Source organism: Trachemys scripta, chromosome 6 (genome assembly GCF_013100865.1).
Source record: "Trachemys scripta elegans isolate TJP31775 chromosome 6, CAS_Tse_1.0, whole genome shotgun sequence".
NCBI classification, from domain to species: Eukaryota; Metazoa; Chordata; order Testudines; family Emydidae; genus Trachemys; species Trachemys scripta.
In genome coordinates, this window is record NC_048303.1 from 64,359,492 (window position 1) to 64,376,349 (window position 16,858).

The window sequence follows — 16,858 nt, forward strand, 5'->3', positions numbered from 1 at the left end:
GGGGGGGGGGGGGGTTTGCTTTAGGTTGGGGGGGTTGTCTGTAAGCAAATACTCACCAGCAACCACACATCACTGAACAAAACTACTAACCCAGGAACCTATCCTTGTAACAAACCCCGATGCCAACTCTGTCCACATATCTATTCAAGTGACATCATCATAGGACCTAATCACATCAGCCATACCATCAGGGGCTCATTCACCTGCACATCTACCAATGTGATATATGCCATCATGTGCCAGCAATGCCCTTCTGCCATGTACATTGGCCAAACCGGACAGTCTCTACGCAAAAGAATTAATGGACACAAATCTGACATCAGGAATCAAAATACTCAAAAACCAGTGGGAGAACACTTTAACCTGTCTGGTCATTCAGTGACAGACCTGCGGGTGGCTATATTACAACAGAAAAACTTCAAAAACAGACTCCAAAGAGAGACTGCTGAGCTAGAATTGATATGCAAACTAGACACAATCAACTCCGGTTTGAATAAGGACTGGGAATGGCTGAGCCATTACAAACATTGAATCTATCTCCCCTTGTAAGTACTCTCACACTTCTTATCAAACTGTCTGTACTGAGCTAGCTTGATTATCACTTCAAAAGTTTTTTTTTTTTCCTCTTAATTAATTGGCCTCTCAGAGTTGGTAAGACAACTCCCACCTGTTTATGCTCTCTGTATGTGTGTATATATATTTCCTCAATATATGTTCCATTCTATATGCATCCGAAGAAGTGGGCTGTAGTCCACAAAAGCTTATGCTCTAATAAATTTGTTAGTCTCTAAGGTGCCACAAGTACTCCTGTTCTTTTTTTTGGTATTACTTTGATATCAAATATAATTTTAAGATATCCCTACATTTTCATTTGATATGCTACTGATTATTGAACTGGCAACCTACAACTGCATTATAAAAGTTGTAGGGAGCAATGAAGGTTTTGACTGCTGGGTCAGAGGCAGCTGGGGTTTGTATGGAGGTGATCATGGAATGAGTACATTGCCTAGCTGTTTAAAGTGGTTCTCAATCTTATTTGATCAGGCCCCCTTCTTTGTGTCTGTTATTTATTCTCCCCCTCCCAAAGTACATATACCACCATCCAACTCTGAAGGCAGAGCAGAGAGCAGCAGCTGCTGGCCAGGCGCCCAGGTCTGAAGGCAGCATGCACCAGCAGCAACACAGAAGTAAGGGTGGCAATGTGGAAAGTGATATTTGTAAATATCACTTTTCACAGCAGACTTAGCACCCCATTGCCACACTTACTTCTGCACTGCTGATGCCACCCCGGGGCTGACAGCCAGAGTCCAGCCGCCTCCAGGTGAGGCACGGGGTGCTAAGTCTGGGCAAAGGAGAGACTGAGCCTAGTGGTGGGGGTCCGAGCTGCCTCCTTTATACCTACCACCAGGGTGTGCGCCGCCCTTCTGCACGAGCCCCAGCCACCTGGGGCTGACAGACCCAAAAAACCACACACACACACACCCCCCACACGGCTCACACCTCCCTTGACACGTTCCCATACTCCCTTGCAAGACCCACCCACATAGTTTGAGAAATGCGGGTTTCAAATGATCTTCAATGAAACCATTAACAATGCTGACATTTATACTATTCTCACTGGATTGGGTCTGAAACCCAGTGATTAGAGTGGGGAAATTCGCCACTTTCAGGTGTTTTTTCAGGCTGCCTCCAGACTTGAGGTAGCTTCACTGGTCTACTACAACTACTATGCACTACTAAGGTGATGCAAAGTGGCCATAGGATTCTGACTAGAGGTGGCCAGCAAAGAATTCCCCATGTACAGAAATTAGCTGCTAGGCTAAAGCTGGTGGAGGCAGCACACAGCGGCTCCTGTGCCAGCCTTAGTCCTAGACTTGCACCCCAGAAATGTGCATCTTACACTGTTTAAGACCCCTCAATCAGAGTAAGCTCATTTATTAGTTTGTGATTCCTTCACCGAGTATGAACATGCACCAACCTTTGTAATATGAGTAGATTCCTCAAACTTCAGTCAAAAGCCCACATGCTTAGGTAAAACATTAAAATAAGTTTATTAACTACAGAAAGATTTTAGATGAATGTAAGTGATATAGGCATAGAAGATCAGAATTGGTTAAATAAAGAAATAAAGATAAAATTGCAGCCTAATTCCTAAACTTTATCAAGCTAAATCAAATTTAAAGCAATAAGGTCTTTCTTACCCAAAAGCCTACAACAGTCTGTGCTAACTAGAAAGTTTGCCAGTTATGACCACTCCCCCCAGTTCAATGATGTATCTGTCTTCCAAATGATCTTGTTGCCTTCAGTATATGTGGTGGTGATGTGGCCTTATGATGTCACTGTTCCTTATTTTATACTCTCCTGCAGGTGCTGGAAAAAAAATCTTTGTTGTGTCATAGGCTTAGACATCCCTGCATTCAGTCCTTCATATGAAATGCATTTTCTTGCATAGACCTTTTGTGTACACGAGGCTTGACTGGCAAGTCTTGTGTTCACAGTTCCTTTGTTATTTCTAAGGAGCTTATCTGTGGGCATTTCCGAGACTCACATGTTTCAGTAACAAACTTATAGCAGAATCTCATAACTTCATATACAATGATGATACATACATGTCAATAGGACACTAATTGTCAACAGAGTATGACTTTTCCAATGGTACCTCACAAGGCATACTTTGTACAAATATATATCATAAGCATATACAAGTGGTGAATATGGGGGTACAGGTTATTGTGAGGTACAGTATGTCACAGCCAGTCATGAGAAAGGGGTATTTAAAGTGGAGTGGCGCTCCACTATGTCTATCCACCACTAGCTTAAGGTCAGCAAGGGATCTTATGCCACTGTCATAAGTAAGAACAGCTCCAATTTATGCCAGGGCTGGATTGCAGAGTACCAGGGAGCTGCAACCAGCTCCTTGATGTTGCCCCACCTTCCCTGCATTAACCCAAGCTCTGGAGTAGAGAAGAATTCAGCCTGCTGACTAAGCATAACAACATTGCAACTACATTCTCAACTGTTATTTTAGCAAATGAACAGGCTAATTTTTGGGTTTTAAAATGACACCCCTCATTCTGGAGTACAGTTCTGAAAGAAGGAGTGGATCCCACAGAAGCAGAACCACAGATTAAACAGGGACCAGAGTATACTGTTTATGCATTTGATACAAAAGTTGAATTTTTACTAATGAGTTTATTTTCACTGTAAACTTGAAGCTTTCTAGTTTTGTTTATTCGTTTTTTAACATAACTAAAAGTCTGAGATGAGTCCACATGCAATCTCAGCCACCAAGGAGCACTCTATGCTGCACTACTACACAGTTTCATATTAGAAGAAACAGCCAATGAAATGTACATATTTTCAACTTCTTAGAGAAAGAAGGGAGTTGCTCTGCAATCTTATAGACTGAAGCCACAACAGAATGTTTAGAATGAAAATAGCTTTTCTATAGGATGTTAGTCCATAAAACAGTTACAAAGAAGAAAAAGGATATATGTATACAAATTATGTGTCTTGCATTTTTTAAAATTATTTTGCTAGAGAATGTGTAATTTGAGGGAAGTAGTCAATGGATAAATCTGTCTACAATATCCCTAATAGAAGATTAAAATTTAAAAAATGAATGCTCTACAATGACCCTAACAGAAAATTATAATTTCAGAAATAAATTGAATTATTGTGTAGCAAAATTCTTGTTTTTATGAAAATTCCCTAATGCAAATAGTTAGGATGTCACAAATCAAGGACTATGATTTCAGGTGAGAAATATGAAAATACAATGGGTAAAGACAGATGCCGAAATTAAAATAAAACAGGTACACAGTGTAAAATTACACAAGGAACTGCATAACCATATATTTACAGTGATTATGCAAATAGCAACTAGTTACACATATACATAAAATAACCTGATGTGCACAACTGCCGTTACTACTTATTGAAATCTACATATGCTATTCTACACAAACTGTGGGTCTTCACATCTGGCAGAGTTTGTTTTTTCTGGCTTTCCTTGGAGCACCATTAAATCTAACGCTAAGCAAAAAAACAGCCTTTTGGAGAAGAGGAAAAAAAAAAAAAAAAAAACACACACACACCACAACACCACACACACTTTTTTTCCCCACCAATGGACCCTGGAGTGTTGGGGGCTGCAGGAAGCAGCAGCCAGCACATCCCTTGGCCCGCGCCGCATCCCGCAGCCCCCACTGGCCTGGAACGGCAAACCGATCGGCCAAACCTGCGGACGCTGCAGGTAAACAAACTGTCCCGGCCCACCAGCGGACTTCCCTGACGGGCCACGTGCCAAAAGTTGCCGATCCCTGCTCTACCCTATTGCTTTCAGCATTTGCTGGCTTTGATGATAACAACTTGTCACTTTAGAGATGGCCTCCAATATCTAGGTCACAAAAGACCCTGTATTACTCTTCAAGAAATGTTACTTTCACAGTTATATCTGCCTTTTATCATCTAAAGAACATTGCTCTACTGGAACCTGATTGAGATATAGTTTCACATTTCCAGATTAGACTACTAACTTGTTGTACTTGCAAGTATTTCTGACCAGGCATTACAAAAAACTACACATCTGAAACTTCAGAGGAAGTGGCACTGATTTCCTGTTACACTCTTATCAATAAGTTGTTTAATTATTGCATAAGATTTTGAATGGACTTGACCTGTTCTTATCTTATCTATATGGTGCCTGAACACATTTTATAACAAATCTATATCTAGACTGAAGCAGTTTAAAAAAAAAAGTCTGCAACAAGTGCAAAAAACACACACTTAACTGGAGTGGTGTTAGATATGCTGTCCTCCAAGAGGATGAATCAGTACATACCAAAAGAGTTTTGACATTCAGTTTGTCAGTCAACAGCTGTGTTATCTATAGAGAACTGAAAATCTCAAATTGGGGAGAAGTTGTTTTAGCAACTTCAAAAAAAGTATTTATTTAGAAATAGCATTCAGAATTAAAATCTAGAGAAAATATTGATGCTGAAAAGTTGGAAACTGGATAGGACAAAGGACAGCATGAGCATTTTTAAAAACTACATATATTTCAACAAGTACTTACTAATTTGTTTTCCTGCATGTATATTCTTTGCAACTTCAGACATCCTTTAGCTATAATGATCATTCCTTCATCTGAGATCTTGTAACACTGGCCAAAATGAATGTCTTTCAGTTCTTTGCACTTTGAGCCCAGCTGCAAGTAAATAAATTAATATGTTAATACTTAAAGAAAAACAGCAAACATACAAGAATATGAACTTATTTGTAGCATTTTTTTGAAGGATATGCTCATCTGGAAAATACACTAGTGTTATTCACAAACAAGAAAAAATGATTGTTGTGTTCCTATAGTCTGATGCAACTGAAGAACCTCTAAGAAGGAGTTTACAACATTGCCTAGGAAAATCAGATTTCTGACAGGACATTTGAGCAGCCCAGGATGATTGTGCCCCACACCAATTCCAAACACATTTGTTTTAATATATAATTTTGTTGCAAATACCAGTTTAAAATATATCTTCATTAATTCTAATCCTCCTTAAGCTTTGAGAGGCATACCTAACAAGAATAAAAGCAGTCAAAATCAACCAACTTTCTCTTTCATTCTGCAAGTTAAACATAGTCAAAGCTTAGTTCCAAATGGCAGCCAAGCCTTGAAAAACTCAGGCATAAATAGCCAAAATTTATAATATAATGGCACATTTGAGATAAAATTACTTGTCAATTGATTAAATAACTAGGTGCCAAAGTAACCACTGAAGAGAAAATGGGGGGTATATAAGCAGCAGTTGGGAAAAAGAGCAACTAACTGCAGCCCTAGCAGCCAACTGTGCAACCAATGGCAAATAAAAACAACTTCCTGAAAGCAAAGATGACCTCAAAAAGTTCAGAGATAACAGGCAGTTTTTCCAGCGCCCCTTCACTGACTGACCAGGAAACTTGGTTCAATATACACCTCTACCCCGATATAACGCTGTCCTCGGGAGCCAAAAAATCTTACCGCATTATAGGTGAAACCGCGTTATATCAAACTTGCTTTGATCTTCCAGAGTGCGCAGCCCTGCCCCCCTAGAGTGCTGCTTTACCACGTTATATCTGAATTCGTGTTACATCGGGTCACATTATATCGAGGTAGAGATGTACTATCACACAGACCCTTGTAAAGAAAATTGAGAACCAACAGCTCCTGCTGACCATACTTACGCTTGGTGTAAGTAAATAAATATATATGATCCTAAACTGATTTTCAGAGTAATCAGGTGAGTTGAAGAAAACTACAAAAATTTTAAAAAGAGTATTCTTATACCTATTTTTTCTTTTCATTTTAGTTTCCTTCATTGATGAAAAAGAGCCAAATAGTATTAAATAACCCAGATAATGTACTTGAATTTCCTGCATGAGAAGCCAAACAATGCTCCAATCGATTAGTTTGTTTTCTAAGAACACACATGGAAGAATCTGAACAAAACTCTTATTCATGTGTTTTAGAAACTCCTCAGATATGGAAGTAAAGAAGTTGTGCAGTCCCATTCAGGACTGCAGCTACAATGTGTTTATATATTTTATAGATATGCAGTAGTGCCTCTATTAAGGCTAAGATCAGTTTTTCCCTTTTAATAAGGATTCAACTTCTTTATTTCAGACACACCATAAAGTACATCTTCCCCAAACTTCTAGTACTTTGAGCTGTGGACAAAAAAAAAATTCTGGTGATTTTAAAATAAAATTTGTTAATTTTTTAAAATGTGAGAAACGTGGTTAAAGAGCTGGCTTGCTGTCCTTCAATTCAGTTAAATCATTAGCCGCATTCAGCCAGCATATATGTTTAAAAAACTAGGTTGTAATTAGGAAAGTTAACACCTGTAGCAAATTCTGGAAATTTTATTACAAGTCTCCTGATATTTAATATTTTACTTAAAGCCCAAGCTTCTGGGGCTGAGAATTTCAGCTCTCATTTAGAAAACAAGTCTTAAGCCCTTATAGTTACAAAGAAAAGCCTGAAAAAGTGTGACATGTATCCTGAAGGCTCACAAAGCAAAAGGCCAATAAAAAGAACCTAAACATTTATTTTTTAGAGCTCATGAGTTAAAACAAACTAATGATTTTTTGTGGACTGATGCGTTAAACAACATTTGATGTTGGATATTCTGTTTTAATTTTTTTCTTCTAATATTCCCCATTATTTTTCGTGTACTCAAAAAAGAGTCACCATTTACCATAACTTAAAATTAGACCAACATTACTCAATGAGATTTAAAGTAATCTGGAGAAGAGAAGAGACCAACAGTTTGGAGAACATCTTTGCGCAATTGTGAATTCCATTTGATTTCATGAACACCAACTATACTTGTAACAGTCAGTGCAGATTAGAACCTCCATTATGTGGCAAAAAACAGACTGCATGAGAAGCTGAAATAGGGCCATCGACTTTGGACGGTCCTACCCTGCTGGTATAATGAGGGCTGGTGGCTAAGCCACTGACTTTTAAAGACCCTCTCTGCCAGCACTCTCACTTCCAGGGCTGGAGCACAGAAGAAAAACAGCGTAAGGAAAGAAGCAAGTAAAGGTGTCACAGACTGATATTTAAAGAGAGACGCTTTCTGCACCAGGGAACCATACCATCTCCAAAAAGAGAAGATACACTGGAAAAGTGAGGGCTTGGACTCCTCCCAGGACAATAATCAAAACCCCCATGAACACTCAGGAGTGCTAAGGACTCTAAGGAGGAATCATACATAGGTTTTTGTTCTTTTGCCTATATCTGTAGGTCTCCTGTGCTGTAGAAGTATGAAGTGCACGTGTTTTCTTTTCCAAGTGCCTTCTTTTCCAAGACTTGGCAGAACTCCTCCTCTTGCTGGGCACTCCCCAATCTATTGTGTTTGCTGCCCACCTCATTGGGCTCTGTGGGCTTTTTTAACGCTCCTAAGTCTAAACAGAGTCCAGGCACCACCCCTGGCTTAGAGCCTCTAGGCACACTCAGGTTACAGATCCTCTGCATAGCACCTCCTTCCGAGAACGGAGACTCCGCAGTCCAAATGCTTAGGTTACAGGACCAGTGTTGACCCCTCCAGCTCTCCCCACTGTACTTAAGCACATCCTCTCCCAGCAACATAGGCACTTCTGGGAATTTAATGCTTCCAGGTCACACCATAGTGAAAGTCAGCAAGGACACAGATTTTTGCACTGTAGTCTAAGAATATCAGTAGCTTTACTTAGGTAGCATGAGAAATACATGAAGCTGCACAAAATCACACACACACGTCCCAGCCTCAGGTTCCTCACCACTCTGGAGAGTTCTTTGGGCTTGGTGAATCCTCTGGGGCATCCATGGTCTTTCTCCAGCAACTCATGGCTTCTCTTCAGAATCACGAAGCTTTCTAGGTCAGTTAGCTTTCTCTGACCTTGGCTGTCCTGCAGTTAAACCAGACCTCTTCTGCTGCTAGGGAAGATATGCTCATCTCTTCCTCTCTCCTGCCAATAGCTTCTTAAAGTCTCTCAAGTTTATATATTCACCCACCAACCCCAGGTTGTTTCTTTGTGCTGCTCCTGGTGATTTTCCACTCTTTGTTCACTATCCCCCTTCAGGGAAACTTGATCAACTACAGGTTTCAGAGTGGTAGATGGGTTAGTCTGTATCAGCAAAAATGATGAGGAGTCCTTTTGGCACCTTACAGACTAACAAATTTATTTGGGCATAAGCTTTCATGGGCTAGATGTATGGAGTGGAAAATACAAGAGCAGGTATAAATACATGAAAGGATGGGAGTTACCTTACCAAGTGTGAGGTCAGTCTAACAAGACAATTCAATTAACAACAGGATACCAAGGGAGAAAAAATAAACTTTTGAAGTGGTAATGAGAGTGGCCCATTTCAGACAGTTGACAAGAAGGTGTGAGTAACAGTAGCGGGTAATTAGTATTGGGGAAAATAGGTTTAGGTTTTGTAATGACCCAACCACTCGCAGTCTTTATTCAGGCCTAATCTGATGATGTTCAGTTTGCAAATTAATTCCAGTTCTGCAGTTTCACGTTGGAGTCTGTTTTTGAAGTTTTGTTGTTGAAGAATTGCCACTTTTAGGTCTGTTATTAAGTGACCAGAGAGACTGAAGTGTTCTCCTACTGGTTTTTGAATGTTAGGATTCCTGATGTCAGATTTGTGTCCATTTATTCTTTTGCATAGAGACTGTCCAGTATGGCCAATGTACATGGAAGAGGGGCATTGCTGGCACATGATGGCATATATCACATTGGTAAATGTGCAGGTGAACGAGCCCCTAATGGTGTGGCCGATGTGGTTAGGTCTTATGATGGTGTCCCTTGAATAGATGTGGATAGGGTTGGCACCGGGGTTTGGTTCCTGGGTTGGTGTTTTTGTTGTGTGGTGTGTAGTTGCTGGTGAGTATTTGCTTCAGGTTTGGGGACTGTCTGTAAGCGAGGACTGGCCTGTGTCCCAAGGTCTGAGAGTGAGGGATCGGTTGTAGATCCTTCATGATGCGCTGGAGAGGTTTTAATTGGGGGCTGTACGTGACGGCTAGTGGCGTTCTGTTACTTTCTTTGTTGGGCCTGTCTTATAGTAGGTGACTTCTGGGTACCCTTCTGGCTCTGTCAATCTGTTTCTTCACTTCACCAGATGGGTAATGTAGTTTTAAGAATGCTTGATAGAGATCCTGTAGGAGTTTTTCTGTCTGAGGGATCAGAGCAAATGCAGCTGTAGCTTAGGGTATGTCTACACCCAGCCGCTAGTTTGGCGGCTGGCAATCGAAGTTCTGGGTTCGACTTATTGCGTCTTGTCTGGACGCGATAAGTCAAACCCGGAAATGCTCGCCGTCGACTGCGATACTCCAGCTAGACGAGAGGAGTACCACGGAGTCGATGGGGGAGCCTGCCTGCCACGTGTGGACCGAGGCAAGATCGAACTAAGGTACTTCGAATTTCAGCTACGTTATTCACGTAGCTCAAGTTGCGTACCTTAGTTCGATTTGGGGGGTGAGTGTAGACCAAGCCTTAGAGCTTAGCTGTAGACAATGGATCGTGTGATGTGGTCTGGATGAAGCTAGAGGCATGTAGGTAAGTATAGCGGTCAGTAGGTTTCCGGTATAGGGTGGTGTTTCTGTGACCATCGCTTATTAGCACTGTAGTGCCTAGGAAATGGATCTCTTGTGTGGACTGGTCCAGGCTGAGGTTGATGATGGGGTGGAAATTGTTGAAATCTTGGTGGAATTCCTCAAGGGCCTCCTTCCCATGGGTCCAGATGATGAAGATGTCATCAATGTAGCGCAAGTAGAGTAGGGACATAAGGGGACAAGAGCTGAGGAAGTGTTGTTCTAAGTCAGCCATAAAATTGTTGGCATACCCTGGGGCCATGCAGATACCCATAGCAGTCCCGCTGGCTTGAAGGTATAAATTGTCCCCAAATCTGAAATAGTTGTGGGTGAGGACAAAGTCACAAAGTTCAGCTACCAGGTTTGCGGTGATAGTATCAGTGATGCTATTTCTGATGGCTTGTAGTCCAGCTTTGTGTGGAATGTTTGTGTAGAGCGCTTCTACATCCATAGTGGCTAGGATGGTGTTTTCTGGAAGATCACCAAAGGATTGTAGTTTCCTCAAGAAGTCAGTAGTGTCTTGAAGATAGCTGGGAGTGCTGGTAGCGTAGAGCCTGAGGAGAGAGTCTACATAGCCAGACAATTCTGTTATCAGGGTGCCAATGCCTGAGATGATGGGGGCATCTAGGATTCAGGGTAGCAGATAGAATACCCCTGGTCAGGACTCTAGGGGTGTGTCAGTGTAGATTTGTTCCTATGCTTCTTTAGGGAGTTTCTTGAGCAAATGGTGAAGTTTCTTTTGGTATTCCTCAGTAGGGTCAGAGGGTAATGGCCTGTAGAATGTGGTGTCAGTTGTCTAGCAGCCTTCCCCCCCCCCACTAAAGAAATCTCATTAGCATATCCATTGTTTGGTCAGAGCACAGTCATTATGGTTAACAATTCTCCATTGTCCTGGTCTGGTAGATATGCACTACAGCCCCTATCAGCAAATGGTGGATTCCATATGCAGAAAAAGGCCCCCTTAATACAACAAAAATTTCATAACAGCAATCTGAACTCCTAAGTTTGTAAATATACACATTTCCCAAATCACCACATCTTCACCTGTCATGCAGTCCCCAAACAGTTAAGCTATAATTCAGTATGCGCACAAGGATGGACCTCAGGGGAGAGCATGCATTAGCTACTGGGGAGGCATGGGGGATTTTAGCACTAGTCTCAGAGCTGAAGGCAGTGGGACTACAGGATTCAAGCAGAGGTGCCAGACAGTGTGCCTGCACCCTGACAGTGTGCCGGAGAGACCAGAACTGCGGAAGTGTCTGGATACTACAGATTCAGATGGCTTGAGAGGACAGGGAATCCAAAAGATGGGTCCAGTACAGCAGACTGGTGATATCCACAAGTGAGAATGCTGCCTGAGCTGTAAAAAACAGATTCTAGGCTGCCTCTTTATGATGATGTTTGCCATAAACAGTATCTCTATGGTTATAATCCTAAAGAACCCAATCAGGAGTCATCTAATCGGATTGTAACCTACAGCATAGTCCCCCAAACCCACCCATGACCATAGACTTGTAACTATGCCTGAAGTCACTCTGGGAAACGTTCTATCCATCTTTTCCTGGATGCCAGAGCTTAGAAGTATCAACTACAGATCACAAGCCAGAGCCCCCCACTTCTCCAGCCAGAGAACAGGGCAGCCCAACCATCAGTGACAAACCCCTCCTACCACGCAATGGGATAGAAGACGATGCAGCACTTGGCAAGATCCACAAATACCAGTAACGTGGGCACCATTGTGCTGGAGTTAAGGAGAGTATAGACAGATCCCACAACACACAGTTCTGACAACATTCTGAATTCAATTGCTCTGTCGTCCAGATTTTCTCCAATCTGTTTGTAAAGGAGATTTCCACCATTGTTCCATAATGTGAACCTTCATCTCCCTCCTAACATCCTTTGATTAGAATTGATATAGGTAACTGACATTAAAATCATTAGAATCTCTCACTGAAGTGAACAAGATAGTTCTAAAACAATAAAGACCATTGTTTCAGGTCTCTGCAAACACAAATCAATATTGCTGCCTTGGTTACGCTCAAAATTAAAGCTTAGATTCTGGGGCACAACCTGGCAGTTTAAGGGAGGTGCCAATACACTGTACTGACCAGGGGTCAAATTGGGGAAGGGCTAGGAGAGAGCATCTAGAGCTAAAGTCTCTGTACTTTTGCCTGGCAAAATAGTCTGTAGTTAGATGCCAAATATCTATCAGACCAAAAAAAAAAAAAAAAAAAGTGTCAGTGTTGTGCAGGTGCCATTTCAATGGATCACTTTTTGTCTGCTATGGAAAAAAAAAAAAAAGAGACACCTTTCCTATGAAAGTTCCCAAATGGAGGGAAGAGTTTCTCTAACAAACGTAGAACTGAATTTCCCCATATAGGGAAGGTGACTGTTTTCCTTGCCTGTTCACACAGATATGGCTATGATGTTGTCACTAATGATAGCATGTGGCAGCCTTCTACTGAAATTATTGCCCAATAAGTTAATCAGGTTGCTCAGTGATCTAGACCATTGATACACCTGTGACGTTCCTGTGGAGACCACTGATCCTGGACTAACCTGTCTGAGGAATCAAAGTCCACAGTCAAAAAGTCCATTTGTTGTCATCACCATTCTCTCTGGTTCTGAAATAAGTTGCCCTCATCAGAACCTGAACTTAGTTCACTACCAGCTTCAAGATGATTTTCTTTGCTTAAGAATATAAGAATGGCCATACTGGGTCAGACCAAAGGTCCATCCAGCCCAGTATCTACTAACAGTGACCAATGTCAGGTGCCCCAGAGGGAGTGATGATCAAGTGAACAGGTAATGATCAAGTGACTCCAGCATCAATCTGCCCAGTTACATAGACTCTGTCCCACAAGTAGCTGTGTATAAAAGTTAGACATGATTGTAGGTTCACTTGTTTGTTTTAATATCAAGTTTTATATGTACAATCTTTACATTTCTTATTAACTGCACTATTAAAAAAAATCTGAAAATTCATTTCACTTGACCAAACCTGCCAGACTCCAGAATCTTTCCTGATACAGATGATATCACAAACACTAATAGTACTGGAAACCTGAATTCATACAGTCTTTTAGGCAACTGTGATCTCCAAGTGTAGTTGGGGAAAAAAAACTTCTTTCGATCAAACCAGTGTGTTGTGTTTTGTTGAAGATTAATATTTTTGACTTACTCCCCAACATCAATTTTTCCATCACCTTCAAAGGTCTGCTGATGCCTGGGCGAGCTTTGAAAAAAGTGATTGAATTTACATGATCTAGTCTGCATTTTTTATTATTAAAACACTAGGTAATTGTGTGACTATAGGATCTATGTTCCTTAACAATTCATCTGTTCCTGTTACTTACCTTTACTGCAGAGGCTAGATAAGAATAATCCAGGAATTGTTCTTGCTCAGGCAAACAAGGCGAGAAGTATTGGGGAGGTCTATAGAAAGAGTTGGGGGGTGGGCTATTAAAGAGGTGGAAGGAATTACTACAACACATTTATTTCCCAGAAAAAAAAAAAGGCAGCAACCTAATAACCAGAAATTGTTGGAAGAGGGGCTGGAGAACTGAGACAAAAAACTAGAAACTAGAGATGTTTCTTCCCTCATTGGTGTTTCCTATCCCTACATGCAATTCTAAACTCTATGGTTTTTCTCTTCCTCTTCACCACTGGTGTATGAAAAATTGTAACAATCTGGTGTTTGAAACAAAACAAATGAATAATCGTTCTTAAAGCATCTGTTTTGTTTTTTGTTTTTTGTTTTTTTTTAAGACTGATTTATTTTAATATGAAACATGCATGGAAATTTCAACTTTCCACACAATATGAAAACTCAATCAACAACAACAACAACAAAAAACACAAAACACCACCCACCAAGTCTCCCATTAATTAGTCAAGTTTTACTTTGAAGGTCTATTTTGCTTTAAATAGATTTTAGCTTAAGGGGTTTCCCAATGTTTGTTCTTTTAACTGTGATTTCAGAGGCAGAAATTAAAAAAAAAAAAAAAAAACCAGATGGAAGGGGGAGGAGGAAAAAAAAAAAAAAGAAGTAAAAGGTAACTTCTTCTAGTTTTTAAAGTAGAACAGCTTACTATGTCCATTTAATAGGAAAATACCCGCAAAAGGGAAATTAGAAGCCACAGTATTTAGGGTGAAAGAATACAGAGCAAGAGAAAATAATTCAAATCCTGAGGCAAAGTTCAGAACTCCTGCATCCTGACCAAAGACAGAAAAAAAATAAGGTATCGACTCCATATTCCTATAGACCTATTTCCAGGGGGAACTCACCAAAAAATGCACTTTAATTCTAGAAAGGGGGACTACACAAAAATGAGGAAATTAGTGAAACAGAAATTAAAAGGTACAGCACAAAACGTAAAATCCCTGCAAGCTGCATGGAAACTTTTTAAAGACACCATAATAGAGGCTCAACTTTACTGTACATCCCCAATTTAAAACCATAGTAAGAGAACCAAAACAATGCTACTGTGGCTAAACAATAAAGTAAAAGAAGTAGTGAGAGGCAAAAAGGCATCCTTTAAAAAGTGGAAGTTAAATCCTAGTGAGGAAAATAGAAAGGAGCATAAACTCTGCCAAAGGAAATGTAAAAATATAATTAGGAAAGCCAAAAAAGAATTTGAAGAACAGCTAGCCAAAGACTCAAAAAGCAATAGCAATAGTAATAAAGGGTCAGTTTTCAGAATGGGGAGAGGTAAATAGTGGTCTGTATTGGGACCAGTCCCATTAAACATATTCATAAATGATCTGGAAAAAGGAGTAAACAGTGAGGTGGCAAATTTTGCCGATGATACAAAACTACTCAAGATAGTTAAGTCCCAGGCAGACTGCGAAGAGCTACAAAAGGATCTCTCAAAACTAGGTGACTGGGCAACAAAATGGCAAATGAAATTCAATGTTGATAAATGCAAAGTAATGCACATTGGAAAACAATCCCAACTATACATATAAAATGATGGGGTCTAAATTAACTGTTACCACCAGGGTGGATAAAAATCAATTACAAACAAAAAATCTGTTTTTATTTAAATTGGACTTTTTGATTAGATATGCTTTTTGAGGAAAAAAAATCTTAAGATAGTTTTAATTAAGATACATTATAGCTCAAAGATATCTCATCATGGAATAGGGATTATAAATTCTATAGTATGAAACAATACATTCATGTAATGTTTAAGAAAAAAGTTTTGTAAATGTGTTCCAGTAGTTCATGGATTAGGGACCCAATCTTATGGGGTTCCACAGGCTTCTGTATAGATTATTTAGGTTAATCTTTCTATCTACCCAATGGGACTCAGTCTAGTGCTCAGTCTAGAAGATACCATCAGAGATGCTTAGTTTTGCAGTTCTCAAACTGTGGATTTGTGTCTCCAGAGGAAAATGCTTGTTAACAGCAAAAATGTTTTTAAATAAATATATATACACAGAGGTGAGAAATAACAGACATCAGCTCAATGTCCCTCTGCAAATTTGTGTACACAAAGTCAATCCCTTACCTCTCTCTAAAAGTGCAAAGTTTCAAAAAGTTCAATGAATATAAGATTGTTAGGGGCAGAATAGATCTGGACAAGGAGAAGAAGTCTGGAGATAAATGTGAGACGCAAGGGACATATGCTTGTTTTGTTAAAATATTATATGTTTGCTGTTGAAGAAAAAAATCCAGAATACACAACGTTTTTGTTTTGGTTAAATAAAACAATTTAAATGTCTAAATTCTAAATTAAATTAATGGAGATATCCTAGAACTGGAAGGGACCTTGAAAGGTCATCGAGTCCAGCCCCCTGCCTTCACTAGCAGGACCAAGTACTGATTTTTGCCCCAGATCCTTAAGTGGCCCCCTCAAGGATTGAACTCAACCCTGGGTTTAACAGGCCAGTGCTCAAACCACTGAGCTATCCCTCCCCTGCCATGTTCTATCTGGTGATGTTCTCCTCCTAATACAGCATACTAAGAAAATCCTCCAAATATTAATGATTAACCCATTGAATTGGAGATATTTATGAAGTCATTGGGAGGTGAACTATCGGCTTCAATTACCTTGGGTAAATGAAATAACCAAATAATCATTCATTTTCTGATATACTGTAGCTGTAAAACTAATCTGAAAAGTTTTCAAAATAAATCACTGTTTAAAAATGTATAGTGTATACCTTCTAAAAATGAAACCTACATCTATCTCTGAGTTGTAAAGAATATGTATTAAGGTTATAACAAGCAACAAGAACGCACTTTTATGTAGAAAGCCATGATTAAATCAAGTCTTCCTGACTAGTGATTTAAATCATGATTTAAGTCAAATCCACCCTCGATACCACTCAAGAAAGATCTTGGAGTCCTTGTGGATAGTTCTCGGAAGACATTCACTCCATGTACAGCGGCAGTCAAAAAACAAACAGAACATTGGGAATCATTAACAAAAGGATAGATAAGACAGAAAATATATTGCCTCTGTGTAAATCTATAGTACGCCCACATCTTTAATACTGTGTGCACAAGTCATCCCAACTCAAAAAAGATGTACTGAAATATGAAAAGGTTCAGAAAAGGGCACAAAAATTATTAGGGGTATAGAACGGCTTTCGTATGAGGAAAGTAATAAGACAGACTTTTCAGCTTGGAAAAGATATGACGGGGGTATGATAGAGGTCTATAAAATTATGACTGGTGTGGAGAAATTAAATAAGGAAATGTTGTTTACTCCTTCTGATAACACAAGAACGAG

General features: G+C 39.9%; 1 protein-coding gene across 1 annotated transcript in view; it reads right to left on the bottom strand.

Annotated features, from left to right (window-relative positions):
* The window catches only part of FBXL17 (F-box and leucine rich repeat protein 17), a 464,573-nt gene that overhangs the window by 429,008 nt on the left and 18,707 nt on the right, over nt 1-16,858 (bottom strand). Inside the window, exon 4 of the mRNA XM_034773285.1 lies at nt 5,078-5,209. Coding sequence (XP_034629176.1) covers nt 5,078-5,209 — 132 coding nt within the window. The remainder of the gene's footprint in view (nt 1-5,077; nt 5,210-16,858) is intronic.